Source organism: Halichoerus grypus, chromosome 3 (genome assembly GCF_964656455.1).
Source record: "Halichoerus grypus chromosome 3, mHalGry1.hap1.1, whole genome shotgun sequence".
Classification (NCBI taxonomy): Eukaryota; Metazoa; Chordata; class Mammalia; order Carnivora; family Phocidae; genus Halichoerus; species Halichoerus grypus.
The window spans coordinates 19,821,301-19,840,664 of NC_135714.1; the positions used below are offsets into that span (position 1 = coordinate 19,821,301).

Sequence of the window (19,364 nt, forward strand, 5' to 3'; positions counted from 1 at the left end):
ACCTGACAATGGCATGGCCTCCGGTATCCTTTAACATATGAAACTTCTTTCTCGAAACCTCCCTTTCTCCTCACCTCTCCCAACCCCATAGTATCTAATCAGCCACCCCCCACAACTCCGGGGCAGCAGCTCCTTCTGCCCACGGCTCCTGTCTCCATGCTTTAATGAATTACCATTTTGCATCAAAGACGTCTCAAGAATCCTTTCTTGGTCGTCGGCCCCGGACCTCACCCCACCAAACCTCACCTATATTCCAAAACCACATCAGAGGGGGCGATATTGGGGAATGGGAAGGAATTTCTCGTACTCGTTTTAAAATGGTTATAGTTCAGTCCACGTGGTGGCAGCCATTAAAATGACCCATTTCCTAGCCCTCCAATTGGAAACAAAACAACAGTAGAACTGGAAGGAAAGGAAAAGGTCCTGAAGGGCCTCCTTGTTGGCAGCTCTGAACAACGGGCAAGTGCACAGATCCAGCCCCAGCTTCGGGAGGGACCAAAAATAAAACAGAAAGCTGGACCAACCAAGTTACTGTGCTTGAGACATTTCAGCTCCTAAAGGGAGGATGGGGTAAGTGTAGAGGATGGAGGAGGTGGACAGCAGAAAACCAGCAGGCAGAGCCAGGAGGCCTCCATCCAGAAGTAGGTCTCGCGAGGAGCTAATCATGAATGGCGGGGACCCTGGAAAAGCCACAGAACAGAACACATACACACTGCCTGGAAGATGAGAGGAAGGTGCCCTGCAACTTGAGGAACCCATAATTTTAACACCACAATCCAGTATTACTGGGGGTAAAGGGTGTCCGGGAAAACACGGTGGGGGGCACGGGGAGGCGGGTAGGGGGCTCCCGTCCAGGAGGTAGGACTTACTTCAAGCATCCAGAAATCGCTTCCCCTGCCTTTTCTAGGACAGAACTGGCTCAACGGTTTCCAAAGATCATCCATGACCGTGGCAGTTCCACAATCTCTTTATGGCAGGGGCTATCGGACGCCACCTGGCTGCAATGGGTGCTGACCTGAAGCTGTGTTTGCGATTACAATTTACGGCAGAATGAGAAAAGGCTAATGCCTATGTGGTTGACATGAATGTCTCTAATATTTCCAGCTCTCCTTTCCTTCCAGGCCCATGGCAGGACTATCCCTCCCCATGCTTTGGCGTAAGGTAGAGCCATGTAACTTGCTTTATCCCATAAAATGGGCCTGGCAGGGACAGGAGGTTCTCCCAGGGCAAAAGCACTTAAAGGTCAAGGTGAGAGTCGCCACGCCTTCTCCTCCCCGGCTGCAACGGGTGTGGAAGCAGGTGGGGCCACGAGAACGAAACGGCCTGGAGTGTGGTGCCAACACAGCAGACGACTTGCCCTGGAGAGTCATTTGGGTCCACAGAGAAAGTGACATGATCCAGAAGTAAAATTCCGTGGTGTTAAGGTACGGAGATTTGGGGTAAGTGTTTGTTACTAGAGCCTAACTTAGCCCGTCCTGACTCCCACAGTCCGTATCAAAGAATGTGAGTGTAGGGAGACCGGTGGGGAGGATATTTGCCCCTGCTCTGTGTTTCTGCCAAGCCACTACAAAGATGAAGATCCATTATTCTTATTATTATCATGATTAACCAAAAACAAAGTTTTTGCGACAAATGCTTTCCGCATATGGGTGCCTTCAATCCTCCCAGCAACACCGTGAGGTCACTCTGCTATCACTGTGTACGGTGTGGAAGGGTTTATGTAATGTGCCAAGGGGCGGGCAGAGTCAGAATTTGAACCCACATCTCTGTAGAGCCAACCCCTGGAAGGCCCCAGTGCCCGATAAACTAAGCATTCTGTGAAAAAGAAAAGAAAGAAAGAAAAATACCAGAATATTCATGGAGTCAGTTCCTATGTTGAGTTGGTATTCCCAGCACGAGGAAGCTAAGGAAGGGCGGTTTTGAATTTGGCTACTTGTTAGACTGCAAACAAAAGAGCGAAACCTTCATCTCTTCACCCATTCACTTCCAAATCTCAGGGGTCTGCCTCTCCTTCCCTTGGACGAGGCCTGAAGGAAGAAGGGAAAAAACAAAAGACTCCACAAGCATCTCTCCCCTGTGCTCCTTGAGAGGGAGCCAAGTGGAAACAATAAGGTTTCTATCCACTTATAAGAAATGGGATAAACTACAGGGCGTCAGAAAAGAACCAGAGGGCTATTTCCTCCAGAGTGGCCAGGTTGGAACAGTTTTCTCTAAGCTGTTGCTGGTCTCGGCCACCCATTCAACAAATACTTTCTCCCGAAGGGATAAACGGTCCTGTTGATTTTGAAAATGAAAAACATGATACCTGGATAACAAATCTTATTTCCACAACCCCTTATGGGTTTTTCTGAATCCCCCGGCATTCTGAAAACCGAAAACGTGTTCACGTCCGGTTAGTGACCCCAGTCATGTGAGGGCGTTTATGGTCTTTATGCCACTAAATGTGAATATTCATACATTTGCTGAAGACGAATCAATGTGTTTGATTATTGACTAAGTCACCGCCCTAGAGTCTGCTGGGGCCAGTACATAATGTACCGTAGGCTTATGGCATTTCCTCTCAGATTCCAATAATTCCTGCATCTGAAACACCTCTGGGGCCCAAGGATTTTAGATAGGGAACCTGACTTTTACTTGAAAGTCTCCCTCGCCAATCCCTACATAGTTTCGATGACACGTGTGTGCCTAACACCCAATCTTCCTCAAACAGTAATTGTCCCAAACCTAAGCATTCATTAGATTTTGACTTCCTCGTGTAGACCAGGAAAAACGAAAAGTACATTACGTGCAGTAAATCTTCAAGCTGCCATAATGCTATGTGTCTATTCCCATAGCTCCTATTTTCTTTAGAATTAGCATCGAATGCTGGAACTGGGATAAACCTCACAGATAACCCAAGCGACTTGCCCAAAACTGCAAAGAACAAGGTCCCTGGCTGCTGTATATTCTCTAACAGTGTTTTCCAGGTCGTGGGTCATGACACCTTCATCTGGGTAGCAAGATCAATTCACTTGCAACCCCTCATTTTCTTTAAAAAAACAACAACAACAAAAGATGCAGCATAGAACAGAAGATGGCAATGTGCATCCCATGCAATTTCACCAAACTTTTCTTTTTGAACATGTGTGTAGGAATAAACATACACACCCCTGCATATCGTCACACATTTATTGTGGACCATCATTCTACAAGCTTGTTCACTACTATTCTGTAGTAAGCCACTCTGCGCATTTACTCATTCACTGGACAAATATTTAATGAAGGTCACCAAGTGAGGCAAGAGTGGGATGAGGGAGTGGGTGTATGGGCAGGGAGGAAAACTACTTGGAGGAAATGGTGCTTGGTGGGTTTTGAGAGATGGGTGGCCATAACGGCACCCGAATAAAGGCCATTATGTAATGCAGATAATTAGCGTTTTGGGATTGAGGCACAGCCCTGATTAATTAATACCTGCCCTGCCCACCTCACTGAGCTCGAAATGGAGGGTGTATGCGAAAATTTGACTTTGTACACTTTTTCAAAATTAAAGGTATTTTTCTTCTCGCACTTAAAGCCAACAAAATGCTCTCACAGACACTCCCTCATTTGATGGTCCACATTATATGACAAGTGGGACAAAAACTGTTTCTCTCATTTGGCAAAATAGCTGAGATTGTCTTTCCCAGAGTCACATAACTAACTACTGTCAGCTCAAACCAGGGCTCTTTTTTAAAAAAGATTTTATGTATTTGAGAGAGAGCGAACACAAGCAGGGGAAGAGGGAGAGAGAGAAGCAGACTCCCCGCTGAGCAGGGAGCCCGATGCAGGGCTCAATCCCAGGACCCTGGGATCATGACTGGAGCCGAAGGCAGATGCTTAACCGACTGAGCCCCCAGGTGCCCCTCAGACAGGAGTCTTAACTACAAATTCCAGGCTCTTTTTAGTATTCTATATTGGTACCAAATACATTATTAGCAGGTCCACATATTACCTCTCTTGGGTCTAACCACATTTCTAAGAAGATACTCTCAGAGATCATTGTGTACCGAGAGTGGGGCATTTTGACTCATAGCATGTTGAGGCCCCTGTCTGGAAGCTCTCCTGGGGCCTTTTCAATCATATTGCATGGGAGAAGGGCTGAGGTGCAAGAGGCCACCTAGCCATCTGCTCAGGTATCAACTAACCCCAATCCCCGAGAGTTCTGGCTGGCCGCGTGCTGATGACCACACTGGGCTTGTCACCAGCTGAATCACGGGCACGAGACACTTAGTTTTTCAAAGGGCACTTGCACACAGTTATGTTGGCTGTGATTCAGGCCCCAGGCCCTCTTCTCTTTGCTAACTCAAATCTTCCCCCCACCTCAACCAGGGGGATCTCATTCATTTCCATGGCTTTTCTGTCATCTCTGTGCTGATTTCACCCAAACTGGTGTCACCAGCTCAGACTCTGATCTGCACTCACTCTCATCTCTAACTGGATGCCTCCATCTGAATACCTGAGAGGCAGCTTGGTCTATGACCACATCAGACCCACTCAAACCTCAGGGCCTTTGCACTGCTACTTCCTCTGCTTGGACTGCATGGCCCGTTCCCTGGCTTCCTTCAGATCTCTGTTGTAACGTCTCCTTCTCAGGAAGCTCATCCCTGTCTGTCAGCACCCAGACTCTCAATCCTCTTATGCTGTGTTACTTTCCTCCATTGCACTTATTACTTGACCTTGAGTTATATAACTCGCTCTTGGTTTATTTTCAACCTCTCTCTCCAGATGCCTGGCACTAAGAACAATGCAGGGTACATAGCTGAGGCTCAATACATACATATAGTGAATGAGAAAATGGCATACATTATCTTACCTCGGCGTCCTGTGACACATGTGGCTTTGTCCCCTTGTGACAGATTCTCAAACTCACGAAGGTGGTAAAGACCTCAGGAATCCTCTCAGCCAGGGCCCTAACTGCACAGATGAGGAAGCTGGGACTCAGCATGGTACACTGGCTTACCCAGGGCTGACCCGTAGGACCCAGGGCCAAAACCTAAGTTGGGGGTTCCTCTCAGTCCAGTGCATTTCTCTCCACCCACCAAATCAAGGTACACAACCCTGGTGAGACATAAATGCCTATACTTAGAATGGTGTCTGGTACTTTTTTATAGTAATAAAAATTATTAATATCATACAAGAGATAATAATAGATGATAATATGTTGCCTGATCATCATTCACTAATCATTACTAACTACAGCATGCTAGTAACGAAGCTCCCAGAAACACAGGGAAAGGCAGTTTAAAGTAACGGCTGACTTCCGGCTCAGGTCATGATCCCAGGGTCCTGGGATCAAGCCCCGCATCGGGCTCCCTGCTCGGCGGGAAACCTGCTTCTCCCTCTCCCACTCCCTCTGCTTGTGTCCCCTCTCTCGCTGTGTCTCTCTCTGTCAAATAAATAAAATCTTTAAAAAAAAAAAAATAAAGTAATGGCTGACAGATCAGATCAAACTGTGGGATCTGACAGCCTCTTTATCTCCAGCCAGAAGGAGGTACAATACCTGCATTTGGATCTTGGCTTGACCCCTCCCTTGCTACGTGATCAATTACTTAGCCTCTCTGTGCCTTAGTTTCTCCACTTGTTAAATGGGTATAATTATAGTATCTTCATAGGGCTCATGCAAGAATTAAAGCAATTCGTATGTACAAAACATTTAAGATAGTAAGTGCTGTCTGTGTATTGCTGTTCTACTCGTTTTAATCACAAGGAGAGGATCACAGCTCAGCAAAGAAGGGGCTCGAAGAGTTGGAGGAAGATGTGAACATTTGAAATGGATCCCAAAGGACAGGTGGAGGGGTTCGTTTTGTTGGGGAGTAGATGAAGTTGTGACAGGCAGCGGGGATGGGAAAACAATATCCCCGGCAGGGAAATAGCCAGAGCAAAACACAAAGGTGAGACACGGGGAGACATGCTGTCGGAACAGTGAGCGACACGCTGGGCTGTCTCTGGCGTTGGGTGGGAATGAAACCTGCATCAGATAAAGCTGGAAAGAGAGACAGATGGGTGGTCAGGTCAGAAAGGGCCTGGAAGTCGTGCTGAAGAGTTCAGATTTTATTCTTCCAGCAAGCAGGAGCCCTGAGGGGCTCTGAATAGGGGAGTGACATTAAGAATCCTCTGAGGAAGACAATTTTGTCCTGACATCATGTGGCGTAAATTATCTTTGACTCTACAGCTTGGGTAAAATTGGTTGCCAAGCTCCCAGGGGGAAGGGAAGGGAAGACAGCTGGGGATCAGGGCCTGCTTTGCAGACACACCTCTGGATCCTGCAGTTTGATCTGATCTGTCAAGCCTACAAAGAACACACTGACTTTGCTGTTTCTTAATATGGATTCTGTTAGCACCTTGTCTAAGGCAATTCTGTTAGGTAGGGTGCTACCCAGGCAACCAGAAGCAGGCATGGGTTTAGCCTCGCCACGGCAGCTGGTATCCGAATCGTATCGGTGGGCGAATGGGTCACATGGCTGCCCAACCGCCTGACAAAGGGCTGAGCCCAGGGGGACAAGCCACGTGAAACTGCCCCCACTTTCTGGTCACTTGGGTGGGGCCAAGGGATATGCACTTGGTTCTCCTTATGCTTCCATTTTTGCTCCCTAGTCAAGTTGTAATTATGCCTGTTAAGTTCGAGCGTGGTGGAGGGGCTGGGGCTATCTGCTCTCTTCCCTACCCAAGGAAAGGAGGGTATGGGTTTGTTTTCAGAAAAGACGAAGGAGAAAACAAATTCATATTTTTGGAATGTCTGCTATGTGCCAGGTACCGTTAAAAGTAATACTAAGGAGAAGGAGACCTTTATTTAATTATAATAGTAAGTGCAGTGGGCACTATTCAGTGAACATTGTTATTTTCCAAACTGTACTAAATGCTCGACTTGAAACATTATATTCAATCCCTACAGCTGCCTATGAAATAGGTTGTACGATTAGCCCCATTTTAGAGACAAGGACACTGAAGCTCAGCGAGGTCAACTTATCCTTCATCACTAAAGTAATGAGTAGCAGAGCCAGACTGTTCTCTGCATTTATCAGTCAGGATCCTTGGGTTGTAAGCAACTGGAACAGATCCCCTCACATAGGAATGTGTTGGAAGGACTTTGGCACTCACAGAATTGGCAGGAGGACAGAGAAGTCGGCTTAGAAACAGGGAGGTGGCGATGTGGCTCTGGAGCCTAGATGAGGGGTCAGTGCAGGAAAGATCAGGTCAGAGGCCACCAATCGATCAGGGTAGAACCCGACTCCGTTATGCTTCAGCTTCTTTATCTCTCTGTTCAAGGGAGTCTCCAGCCGGCCTAAAGCAGATCATGTGCCATCCTTCGCCTGGGGAAGTACAAGATACCCGGACTGTCGTCCTGCACTCTCTCTGCAGATTATATCCAGCACTAATACCCTCCAAAGTGGGGTGTGGTTGGAAGTGAGAGAACAATAAATGTTTGCCACATTAACCTGGGTAGATCCATTCTATTGAGCTTATTTCTCAACTTTGCTAAGGTCCTCCCCTTCTGGTGGCTTATGAATAAAGGTTAAAAAAGAAACAGTGGGCATTTAATAAGAATTCCTTTTATTTTAATGGACCCCTGAGGCTCTACTAATCACACCCAGAAAAGCACACACAGTGGTGAAGTTTACAGGCTGCAGTGGGGTATATACACCTCCCAACTGGAGAAAGGAAAAACCACACACCAACTATACTGGGTAATCGGTGAAACGTGGATGGAATAAACTTGGCAAAATACGACCAGTTTTCAGCATGTATACTAGATATCATGAAATATTTTTATTATCCTCTCAAAAATAGATTTCTTTTGAATTGCATTTCAATTATATTTTTAAAGCACAACTCACAAGTCATTTGTCCATGTTAATTCATGCCCGCACGCAAACACCATGAAGGTAGCCTTGTGCTTATCATCTTAAGAACCCAGACCCACAGTTTTCACCACCGAGTGGCTTTTATCTACCCGTTTACTGTTATCTGCAATAAAGCAAATCATAATTTGCTACAAAGAAGATCATAATAATTAAATGTCTATCTGACATACTACATTACTATTTCGATGGCTTTACAACCAGATAAATGCTGAGAGGGATGAAGGTAGCCAGGATGTCAGGGAGGGGACCTCTCCATCAAGTGACTCTCACTCTCAAACAGTGACTCATGGTCCTTGGCGATTTTTACTGATGGGATCAGGCTAGTTCTCATTAGCTGCTGCAAGAACATACCTGCCAATCCCCAAAGGCTTCGCCACGTGATGATAAACATATGTGGCTGAAGGGTTCATGTTCAGGAATAATTTAGAAACTTCTCAATTCACAGACTCACTCTTTTCTTAGAGGTATTTCCTCCCCTGGTCCCCCTCTACTCTGTCACACCCTCTTTCTACCCTATCTTCCATCCTCCATCCGGGATACCTCCTTTCTCATCCAATTTGCAGCTTTAGGTAAACAGTACTCAACAATCGACTTAATTTCACCTTCAGATAAGCCACTCCCCCCCCATTCCCGGAACCCCTACTTTGCCCTGCCCGGTGATGTCTGGCCGGGACCGTCATGACGGCCTCCTCGTCATTCTACCTGTCTAGTACAGGTACCAGTCCCTTTGAAAACCATAAATAAGGTCCTGCCACTCACTCGTCTTTAAAAATATCTCTGTTAAGGAGATTGACAAACAAGAGCTCTTTGATATCTGGCTGCAGTCTACCTCTGACTCTTCCTGGCTCCTCATAGCCATGTGACATTCTGGGTACACCTTAATTAGAGAATCACAGCCACCTGTTCACCTATCTGCCTCACCACAGACTGAGGTCTCCCTGCAGCCAAGGTCCAACTCATTCACCTTTGCATCTCCAGAGCCAAGCTCCTGACCAAGAGTGAGTGCTTAATAAGTATTTGAGAAATAAATGAATTTTGGTTCCCACTAAGCTGAAATATACATATATATATTATATATATATGTATTTGTAATATGTATGTTAGTAAGCTAATCAATTATTATTTATTGTTAAGTCTAAATCTCTAATTGCATTTTAGCATCATTTAGAACAATAAGTCTGTTTGCAAAAACTTGGTGTGTATGGAGAGGTCATAAGACAGCTCCTATAGAATTAGCAAAATGGCATTTGCATGTCACCTCATTTTTATTGTTTAAAATGAGCACTTCCCCATATCACAAGGGCATAAACTTCCTTTACCACCTTCATTCTCTGGATAGGCATCCAGGACTGTTGCTTGGAGATACCCTGAACCTTGCCAGGGCAAGTTTGGGCATCTATGGAGTAAGAAGCCAAGCGAGGCCAAGCCCATGCTGATGGTCACGTCGCTGAGGTCCTGCAGCCCACAGGCATCCGGACCGAGTCGCGCTGACTCGCCAGCGCCCAGGGGTGCAGCCTTCGCTGGCCGTGACCCTACCCCAGTCTCCAACTGTGCACTCCCGAGCATTTCCACAGCCCTATTCTAAATCTGTGTTCGCCTCTGTAATTTTTAGATAACATTTCAGCAATTTCAGGTTGGTAACTTAATGATTCTAATGCCATTCTCTAAGATGACTTCTTTTTTTTTTATGATCTATCTTTCTCAGAGTCACCAGGCGGTTTTCCCTCTTCAGTATTACTTTTGACAGGCAAACTTTGATTATTCGAGTGCCCCAGGGGATGTGCTGAAATTTAAGTTAAGTGAGATTTCAGGTAATTGGAAGAGTTTATAATGTGAACTATAGTAGCTGGGGGGTATGTGAAATTCACTGACAGTTTTGGTTAACTGAAGTTAGGAATAACGAAGGTTTGCCTGGATATCTATTTCAATCCTCCGCTCCTGTTATTTCTCCCTTCCTCCCTCTCCCCACCTTCTCAGTCTCTATACTGTCTGGGTGTGCCCTGTTCTTCGCAGGCCTACAGAGATGAGGAGGAAATGCAAGGAAAAAAGACTGGCTTTCCTTCTAGTTGGCCATAAATGGGCAAGGAAATCCCTCTCATTTGCTGAAGATAGCATATATTTTTAAAAATCTTTGCTTGCCTAGAGTGAGTTTGTGCTCTCCCCAGTACTGGGCTGATCTGACCTTGCCTCTGGCCGAGACGCTGATGACAGGGTGTGCAATTCTGGTTCGTTTCAGAGCTCCGGCGTTCGGGATGGGGCACTAAAATTACCCATGCATCTGAGGCCCTCCCTTTTCCACCCAGGTTGCCAGGGGCCTGGCATACACTAGATACAGGTGACAGCCCATGTCACCAACACTCACATACGCAATGACATATTGTAACACACAACGGTCAGATGTGGAATGTGATGATAGATTCACTCGTCATTTCATTATAGGATAATAATTCAATTCTTTAATTCAGTTGCAGAAAGCTTTTCTTGTGGGCTGGGCAGCAATAAAAAGCCAGCAAAACATGGGCAACATTTTGGTCAAATGGTCTTTAAAAGCTATAACATTGCTGTGGCTCATCTTCCCCAGTATCAAAAAGAAATCATAAAAAAAACCCCAAAACCCTAAACCCTTCCTACTGATGAGCCACAGCGGCTGCTGTCTATCTACCTGCTCCTAACTTCTCAGATCTGCCCCCAAACACCGTGAGGCAGAGGGGACCTCTAGCTGCACCTCCACTTGATAAACGAGGCTCAAGGGATGGCATTTGGAAGACTACAGTTGATTCCAGGACTATACTTTAACAAAGGGGAATTTGGGAGGCACAGAGACAAAGGGAACATGAATAGACACAACATGGCACATGGGATTTAGAGTGAAATGATGTGGTTCTCACGGCCATCACCAACGACTGGCCGTGGGAAGCCACTCACCTGTGCTCTGTGCTTCAGTTTCCTCTTTAAAAGTGCTGTGTGAATGACCATCACCATCTTGAGGTCTACTCTGTGCCCGAAGGTGATTCAGCATTTTGCACATATAAATCATTAATCCTTACGACAACCTCAAAATGTAGACATTATCCCCTTCTACAGATGAAGAAACTGAGGCTCTGGGAGATTAAGAAAAGGTCACCCAACTTCTAAGTCGCAATGGTGGGATTTAAACCCAGGCCTGTCCCACGCCCCTCCTGCCACAGTGCCCCATGCCTCCCTCAGAGAAGAATCACATGGATTCTGTAAGACAATGCATGTTTAAAAAAAGCACTCGAGGGGCACCTGGGTGGCTCAGTTGGTTAAGCATCCAACTTTTATTTCGGCTCAGGTCATGATCTCAGGGTCGTGAGATCAAACCCTGCGTTGGGCTCCACACTAGGTATGGAGTCTACTTTGGATTCTCTCCCTCTTTCTCTGTCCCTCCCCCAGCCCCATGTTTGCATGCTCTCTCTCTCTAAAAATAAAACATTTTTAAAAATAAAAATAAAAAAAATTTAAAAAGCACTCAATAAATTCTAAAGGTACCAATCTTATTAATAATCACAATAACCCAAAGAACTTCATCTCTCTTATTCAAAGAAAGAAAATCATCTTGATTCCTAAGTTTGTCAGCAGACCTTGCCTTTCTGAAAAATATCATCTCCCTGCTGGGATGAATGGTTCCATAAGAGGGTCAGAGTGCTCAAGATGAAGATTCAACTCAAGACGGAGCATTTGTGGGAATATTCCCTGGCTCCCATCCCTCCAATACTTGAGTCAAGTGCAGATACTCCAAAGCAAGGAGGGGTTCCATCCCTGTCTGCTCCAAAAGGCAGTCATCTGCAGACTAGAGATCTTGAAATCAGACATGCAAATCCATCACCATTTTAATTATCCAAGTAAATAGAACTCATACCACCATCTGCCAAGACGCCAACCAGTCACGATCATCACAGCTCCCCCAGCAGTTCTCTCTGTGTGAGAACCACGGAGTCATCATTCAAGGGGTCACTTGGGCCCGCATTTCTGCCAACAGGATGAAGGTGTCTGCAGCCGAAGCTTGCGGCTGCGAGCTGGTTCTGCCCTCTCTCTGCGCCTAGCTCAGATTCTTCTGAGCACCGCTCATTTGCTCCTGCACTTGCTATCACTCTCTTCCCACCAGCTCCGGGTAGCACTGATGAGTGGGAAATTTCCCTCAACAAGAACCGTCAGTTCAGAACACAGCCCCACAGCAGCAAATTGGGTGGAGAGGCATTCTGGAACATGGAGGATGTGCGATCCCGGTGATTCAAACCACAGGAGCTTTCAGAGGACGGACTAAATTGTAAACACTTCTCAAGGCGAGGGCTCCGTCCACGTCTGTTTCTCTAGCTGGTGATTGTGCAGATGGGTCGATTATGCTAGCAAAGGGCTCCTGTGGGTGATCTGAATTTATTATGGCTTCCAGGGAGGAAGGCAAAATCCTCATTGGCTCCACATCACCAACAAGCCACCAGCCAATATTGGGGATCATTTTCTTATTTCCCTTGACCGGCCATTTGTCCCCTACCATCACGGGTCATCAGAAGAACATTTAAGTGACAGTAAGATGGGTTGTTCCAGTTTAGTCTTCTGCAAGCACAGACGCAAGGCCTGACACTTGAAAAGAATTCCTTGGAGAAGACATCACTGATGCAGGTAGTGTCTAGGTTTGGGCATTTCTCCTTCAGTAGGGAAATTCACTGACAACCAGGGTCACTACAGAGAGCACTGTCAAAAGGACGGACTAAATATATGGCCAGGTGACCACTCCAAAAGGAGATGAAATTTCAGAGGCAGAGAGACCTAAAAGGATATGGATGGCAGTGGATATCCCGAGTAAGACCCTGAGCCCTGGGGTGCAGGGAGATCAGACTTTCCTGGATTCCAGTCTCTGCCCTGCCAGTTCTAGCTGAATGACCTTGAGCAAGTTAATCCACCTCTTGCTGAGCCAAAGACACCTTATTTGTAAAATGGGGACCATGAGAGTATCTACTTCATAGGGTTTGTGAGGTTAAAAGAGATAATGAATGAACAAGGCATTTAGTCCAGTAACTGGCATGTAGCTGGCATTTACTGAGAAGTTATCTTTACCATCATCGTCATCATCATTATCATCATCCATAAGCATCATGTTCATGGCTATCATTAGGACTGTTCCTGTCCATACCATGTGGGAGGGTGCAAAGACTGAAGTAGTTAAAACAAGTCCTTGGGAAAGACCTACCAGGCCTGACGGGCCTAGATCCCACATATGACCATGGATGCGTCAGACAAAACACTGATGGCAGACTCTCCTCCACCACTCACCGTATGCCAGGTACCGTTCTGGGCACTTCACACACATTCACAATGAGGCCCTGTGAGGTAGGTATTACTATATCCCCTACGTCCATATGAAAGTGTTGGCCAATGACATGGAAGCAGAAGTGTCCTGGGACTCCTGGGAAGTCTTCTTAAAGGAAGGAGCCCACTCTTCTTCGTGTTTTCTTCCTCCTGCAAAATATTGGTCCCAAAATGGAAAGCCCCACTCTTGGAATGGTAGATGAGAGAAACAGCAGGTGCCTGGGTCCCAGACAAACCGTAAGCTGCCATATCAGCCCTAGACGGCCTTCCTCTAAATTCACTGTACTTGAGGGAGAAATACAGATAACTCTATCTTATCTAAACCACTGCTGTTTCTGGTATTACCTTAAAATTAATCCCAAATAATACGCCAACATGGCCAAACAACTGATACTGAGGAAGATACATAACTGAGTTCACAGTAGAGCCCTATGTTACTACTGGCCGCTGTCACTGGCTATCCATGACACGAAAGCATAGAAATACCACACCGAGGTTTGAACAGGGTTTAAATTAAAGAATCCTTCTCTTTCAGCTTGATAATTCAAACTACATACCTGCTAAACACGAGCACAACACTATAGCGCTTTGTTTGGTCGCTCTCTCACTCACTCATTTGGTGAGGCTGTGTCGAGTGGGGAAAACACAGACTTTGGGGTCAAAAGAACCTGGGTTCAGATCCCAGCTCTTGCATTACCAGCATATTCCTGTATGCTTACTCATCAACTCTTAGCCATACTGATCACAGCAGGTGAAATGGTGGTAACCCTAGTTGCCTCTCAAGGGGGTTGGGAGGAATAAATAAAATGCATATAGGAAGTGTGGGCACATTAAATAGTGCCCAATAACTGTGTCCTTTCTCCTTCCAACATGTGCCTGGACCAAACCTTATCCGCCTGGCACATGGCAAGGGCTTAATAAATGGAAACAATGGACGAATAACTACTGCTGTTAGTCATACTGAAGATACTGAGAGAGTAGTAACCATCACTGCGGTGTTCGTCGTAACAGTGGTAGTAAAATAATCGAAAGCCAAACTGGGAGAGGGTGAAAGCCAGGAAGGTCCCCAAATGTGCATGGTTAATGCCTACATGATCAAAACAGGACTGGTCAGCACTGGGCTGGAGACTGTTTCCGGGGGGAGCGTGGGCATTTTTCTCATGAATCCTCATGACTGTTTCCAGTAATCAAAACAACTGTTTTCCTCATTCACCAAGCAATCCTGTAATCAGAAAAGGACCTCTCTCTAAACCCAGGTGTTTAAATTGTCCAATGAATTCCTCTCCTCTTTTAAAACTGAATTTTTAAGAAGGAGTTGAGGAATGGGATGAACGAACACCCTAGAATTTGCTCTCCCACACAGATGTTTACACACCACATGGTAGGATGCGAGACATCCTTGCCGATGCACAGGGGTGGTTATTAGGACATTCAGCATAATTCATGAGTATTCAAAGAAACTAAGTGAGCCAGGGAAGGCATAAACTGGCCTTGCAAAAAACCACAGGAAAATCTCGAAGTCACTGCCCCGGCAGCCTGTTCTAGAGCCTAAGAGAACCCTGATGTCAGACAGCTGAGCATTCTGATAGTGGGAAACAATGCAGTAAGAAGTTCTAAGATATAGCTTCAAAGTCCAGCAAGCATACGGTTTGTCAATACAGTGTAATCTCATGCTGCCATAGACTGATGTTGATGGTGCTGATGAGTGAAGGACATGGAAACTAGTCACTACTTATTGCTGAGTAGGAAAAAGAACAAGTTTATAAAAAGAGCATCCAGTGACAGAATTCAAAATAATGGTTACGGTGGGTGGTGGGTTGTGTTGACTGGGAAAGGCATACGGAGCCTTCTGGAGAGCTGGGAATGTTCTAGATCTTGACCTAGGTGGTGGTTAGACAGGTGCATGCACATGCAAACAGGCATTGAGCATTCACTGTGTGCATTCACTGTATGTGTGTTAGCCTCAATACAAATGAAAAAAATAAAGCAGCCTATGATATAAACTCATTTTTAGAAATAAAGACATGGAGGGCGCCTGGGTGGCTCAGTCAGTTAAGTGTCCGACTCTTGGTTTTGGTTCAGGTCATGATCTCAGGGTCCTGGGATGGAGCCCCATGTTGGGCTCCAGGCTCAATGTGGAGTCTGCTTGAGATTCTCTCTCCCTCTGCCCCTCCCCCTGCTCACAAAGAAAGAAAAAGAAAGAAAGAAAGAAAGAAAGAAAGAAAGAAAGAAAAAGAAAGGAAGGAAGGAAGGAAAGAGGGGGGGGAGGGAGGAAGAAAGGCAGGCAGGCATGGAAAAATACCTGAGAGATTATACACTAAAATATTAACAGCAATCAGCTCTGGGTATTGGAATTACAGTTATTTTCTTTTAAACATCCCTGTATTTTCTAAATTTAGGGAACACAGCAATCTACTCAGATATTTAAAGTTAAATCCATCTTGACCCAAAGTCTGACCATCTGTAGGTAATACCTTCAGCCACTCACTTGTCTTCCCCACCGGCCCTTTCTTCTTCATTCACAGATGCAGGCTGGTGAGGGCAGGGCCCCCACTGCTGCCTGAGGAACTCTCTGTGATGGGGTCAAGTAGGCAGGGAGTGGGCGGATGGCTCCTTGGCCTTATTAGAGTCTCACACTTCCACGGAGCCTCTGCTCAGACAGGACTGTGTCGCCTGGCGCACCTGTCTTCAGCCTACGCAGCAGAGGTGGCATCCTGTCCTTCAGTTATGGTCACATCTGCAGGTGTCCCTGACACCCCTTTTGCTCAACTTCCAGCCTCTACTGAAGTCTGGGCAGGGATCTGGAATGACCCAGAAGTCTCTATCTCAGCTCCAGTTCCTGGGGCTTTGCTCTAGGTCAGCTGGTGTGAGTGTGCAGAGGGTACGAACCCAAGCCCTCGGGTGGGAAAAACATCTGACTTGAAGTTAAGAGGCCTGCCTCCACACACTCGTTTCTTGCCGAGTGACCATCAATAAGGACTCTGAGTTTCTGTCTCTTCATTTATAAAAGGACACTACCCCCTACTCATTCCAACTGACAAGGCGGTTACAAGGATAAGGGAATGGAGAGGAAGGTGACAACACCCTGTAGCCTTCTGCACCCCAACTTTTAGCAAAGTGCCTGAGGCTGCGTTCATCCTCTTTAATATCAGTGGAAGGCAGACAGATATAAGGTACTGTTTTTAGCAATTATTTCTCATGATGAGACCGTGACCACAGGGACCAAAGAAATTGCATAACTTCTTTGCATGAAAGACCTGTGGGAGCAAACAACCTTGCAGCGAGCTTCACGTCTAGTCCAGAGCAGAGGCAGAGACTGGTGAGTGTTCAGACATGCTATAATACAGGTCAGAGCCCATTACAGAAAGTAGCTCTTTAGAACCGAATGATTTCCCACCCGCGGCTTCTGCCTGACTCTTTTCAAGCAATATATCTGATACAATAAAATTTCAGTTTGGGAGAAAAGAAGAGAAAGAAGGGGCAGCTGAGAGGGAGAGGGGGAGGGAGGAAATGACTTGTAGTGAATTCATAAATCCCTTGGAGCTTATTAAGAGGAGATTTGACTTACTACCTTTAAAAGATCACAATCTGTATTTTGAAAGTCAGAAGGTGTGTGAGATCAAACGGATAAAAGGGAGCTTTGGGGAAAGAAACAAATGAGAATGTTGTTCTGACAAACAAAAAATGAAATGTCCTTGTTTTAATTCAGGAGCTTTTCAATTCAGGTATTCACGGAGAACCCGAGAGGTTTGTCATCTCTTTCAGATTTGTCTACAATGAGCAGGACGTCGTGCTGGGCACAATGGCAGATTCAAAACTGCATCAGCCCGTTCCTGCTCTGAGTAACTCCAGGCCGGAGACAAGGCACGTACGTAAATCACTCCCGCCTAGGGCGGCCAGGGAGACGCTGGTCACAGAGGGGCACCTGGACGCTGCAGGATCGCAGAAGGCCGAAGACCTTCCAGTTGGAGGTTACGGTGGTTACCACTGAGCCTCGGAAGAGGAGTGAGAAGAAGCAAGAGGACCAGAGTTCCTGCCAGAGGGCCCAGCCTGAGCAAACTGTGGGTGTGTGGAAACGCGGGCTCCTGGCAGAGACCCGGTGTGGTTCTATGTAACAGGAGCCCGGGACACGTGAAATGGAGAAACAGAAGATGAGGCTGGAACATTTGCTTTGGATGAAGGTAAGAAAGGCCTTAAATGACAGTGGAGTCTGGGCCAAAGTGAGGGCCAGCTGGAGCTATGGAGGCTTTCGAGCAAGGAAGGGTCAGAAGCCCAGTCTGGCTTCCAGGCACTCAACCAGGCAGAGGGGAGGGTGGAAAGGCAGACGGGGATGCAGGAGGCAGGAGGGCTGATGAGGACGCACCTCCTCCAGGGAGGAGGCTGCTGCTAGCTCTTTGTGTAAGAGAGCTGTGTCCTGAGCACAGAAGTCAGCTCGCAAACAGGCTTCTTCAGCACCAAAGAAATGAGGGAAGGAGAGTTGTCATCAGACGGCTCTGAAGACCAGAAGGGGGTAGGAGCGTGAGGCTGGACTCAGGGAGAGCAGGAAGGATGCGAGGCCGGAGGGCGAGTGAGAGGAGCGCGGAAGGGGCCAGGGAGATGGAAGGCACCCAGGAATGGACTGAGCAACCCCCCCAGGAACGGAATGAGTAACCTGCCCAGGTGCTGGAAGGTCTGGCAAAGCTGGAGACTGCCAGGAAAGAAGGAAAGGTGGCAGACTGACCCCGACAGCCCTCACCGGACTGCAGCTAATTACAAAGCCAGTTGGAACTGGCTAGAAAGAAGGGAGTTCCATCCTTGCCACCTCCAATCCTGCCTTGGTCGTGGGGTCTGCACATGGCTGAGCAGGCAGGTACGTCCACATGCACCCCAGCGACATGGATTTTCAATGGCGTCGTGTTGACAACCAGCAGCTGACACATCACCTCTCTCTGCAGGAGCATCTCCAGGGCCCTGGGAAGGGTTTTCCTAAAGCTCAGGCAAGGACTGGACCGCCACCTCGGCCAGAGAGGGCTGGGGACTTTAAAACACACTTCCATATATCTCACCTCACTTTATCCCCATCTTAGGTGAGAGACACAAGACAGATAATGTTATCCTCATTGTATGAAGTCCAGAGAAACCGAGGCCTTGGAGAAGTCATGAGATTGGGTGGAGCTTGATGACTTCCGTCACGCACCGCGGCCTGAGCCCGGCAGCTGGCCAGGACACCGGCCATGGGCTGGGGCCATGTGGACACACACTCGCAGGGTCTCAGGGCCATGATCGGTCTGGGCGAGTGGCTGGAAGGGGGTGCACAGCAGCAGCTGAGCAGGGCTGGCCTCACAGCGAGTATCAGAAATGGCAACATCGACTGTTTCCTTCCTCCCTTCTCTCCTTCCTTCCCTGAGTCCCTGCTAAGTCTCACATGCCTGGAATTGTACTCGATATTGTTGGCCACCCACGTCTCTGAGGGTCCCCATCCTCAGGAACCCCATTACCTTGCCTTGCCATGCTGCCAACAATCTCCCACACCATCTTCCCAACTCAAATATACTATCCACTTCCCAAGTAAAATACACCAGGCCCAGGAGAGGTAAGAAACTTAAGTAGAGGATGTGACATTTGACCTGGGCCTCAAAGTATGCATAGGAGGTCACCTTGAACACAAGCAAAGGCCTGGAGATGCTCAGGGCATGGAATGATTTGGTGTCAGTCAGGAGTTCTGTGGAGAGTGGGGAAGTGGTCGGCAGACGGGGATTTGCTGGCGATGAGGAGGGAGTAGGGCCCCTAGAGGGCCTGGGTTTTCACTCCGCAGGCCCCGGAAGGCCATCCAAGAGCTTGAGGCAAAGGACTGGTAAATCATTTCAGTGCTTATAAGGACAACTCCCGCTGGACAGCCGGACATGGAAGAAAGACCTTACAGGATGTGGTAGATAGTCTGGGGAGAGTGGATAAGAACGTGGGCCATGGTGGGATGGTGGGAGTGGTGACCCAGAGCCCTGATTAAAGACTCGTCCCTGAGCAGAGAATAGGGGCCTTCATTAATAATTGGATTGGGTTCCGCTGGGAGGAAGAATCACAGACTCTGTAGTGACGTCATTAATTGAGCCGGGAGGGAAGGAGGGAAGAGACATAGGAACGGCGGAAGGCAGAGGGAGAAGGAATTCAGGTTAGGGC

At 47.2% G+C, this 19,364-nt stretch overlaps 1 protein-coding gene across 7 annotated transcripts in view; it reads right to left on the minus strand.

Annotated features, from left to right (window-relative positions):
* CCDC149 (coiled-coil domain containing 149) overlaps positions 1-19,364 on the minus strand; it is a 103,905-nt gene that overhangs the window by 73,844 nt on the left and 10,697 nt on the right. For 2 of the 7 annotated variants that reach the window (XM_036090605.2, XM_078068457.1), the window contains exon 1: positions 11,761-11,887. The exons of 1 other annotated variant lie outside the window; for it this stretch is intronic. In XM_036090605.2, the coding sequence (XP_035946498.2) occupies positions 11,761-11,844 (84 nt within the window). In that variant the 5' untranslated portion in view covers positions 11,845-11,887. Of the gene's footprint in view, positions 1-1,847; positions 1,976-11,760; positions 11,888-19,364 lie in introns of those variants that run through there. 4 more of the 7 variants (XM_078068458.1, XM_036090604.2, XM_078068456.1 and 1 more) reach the window with 4 other exon arrangements.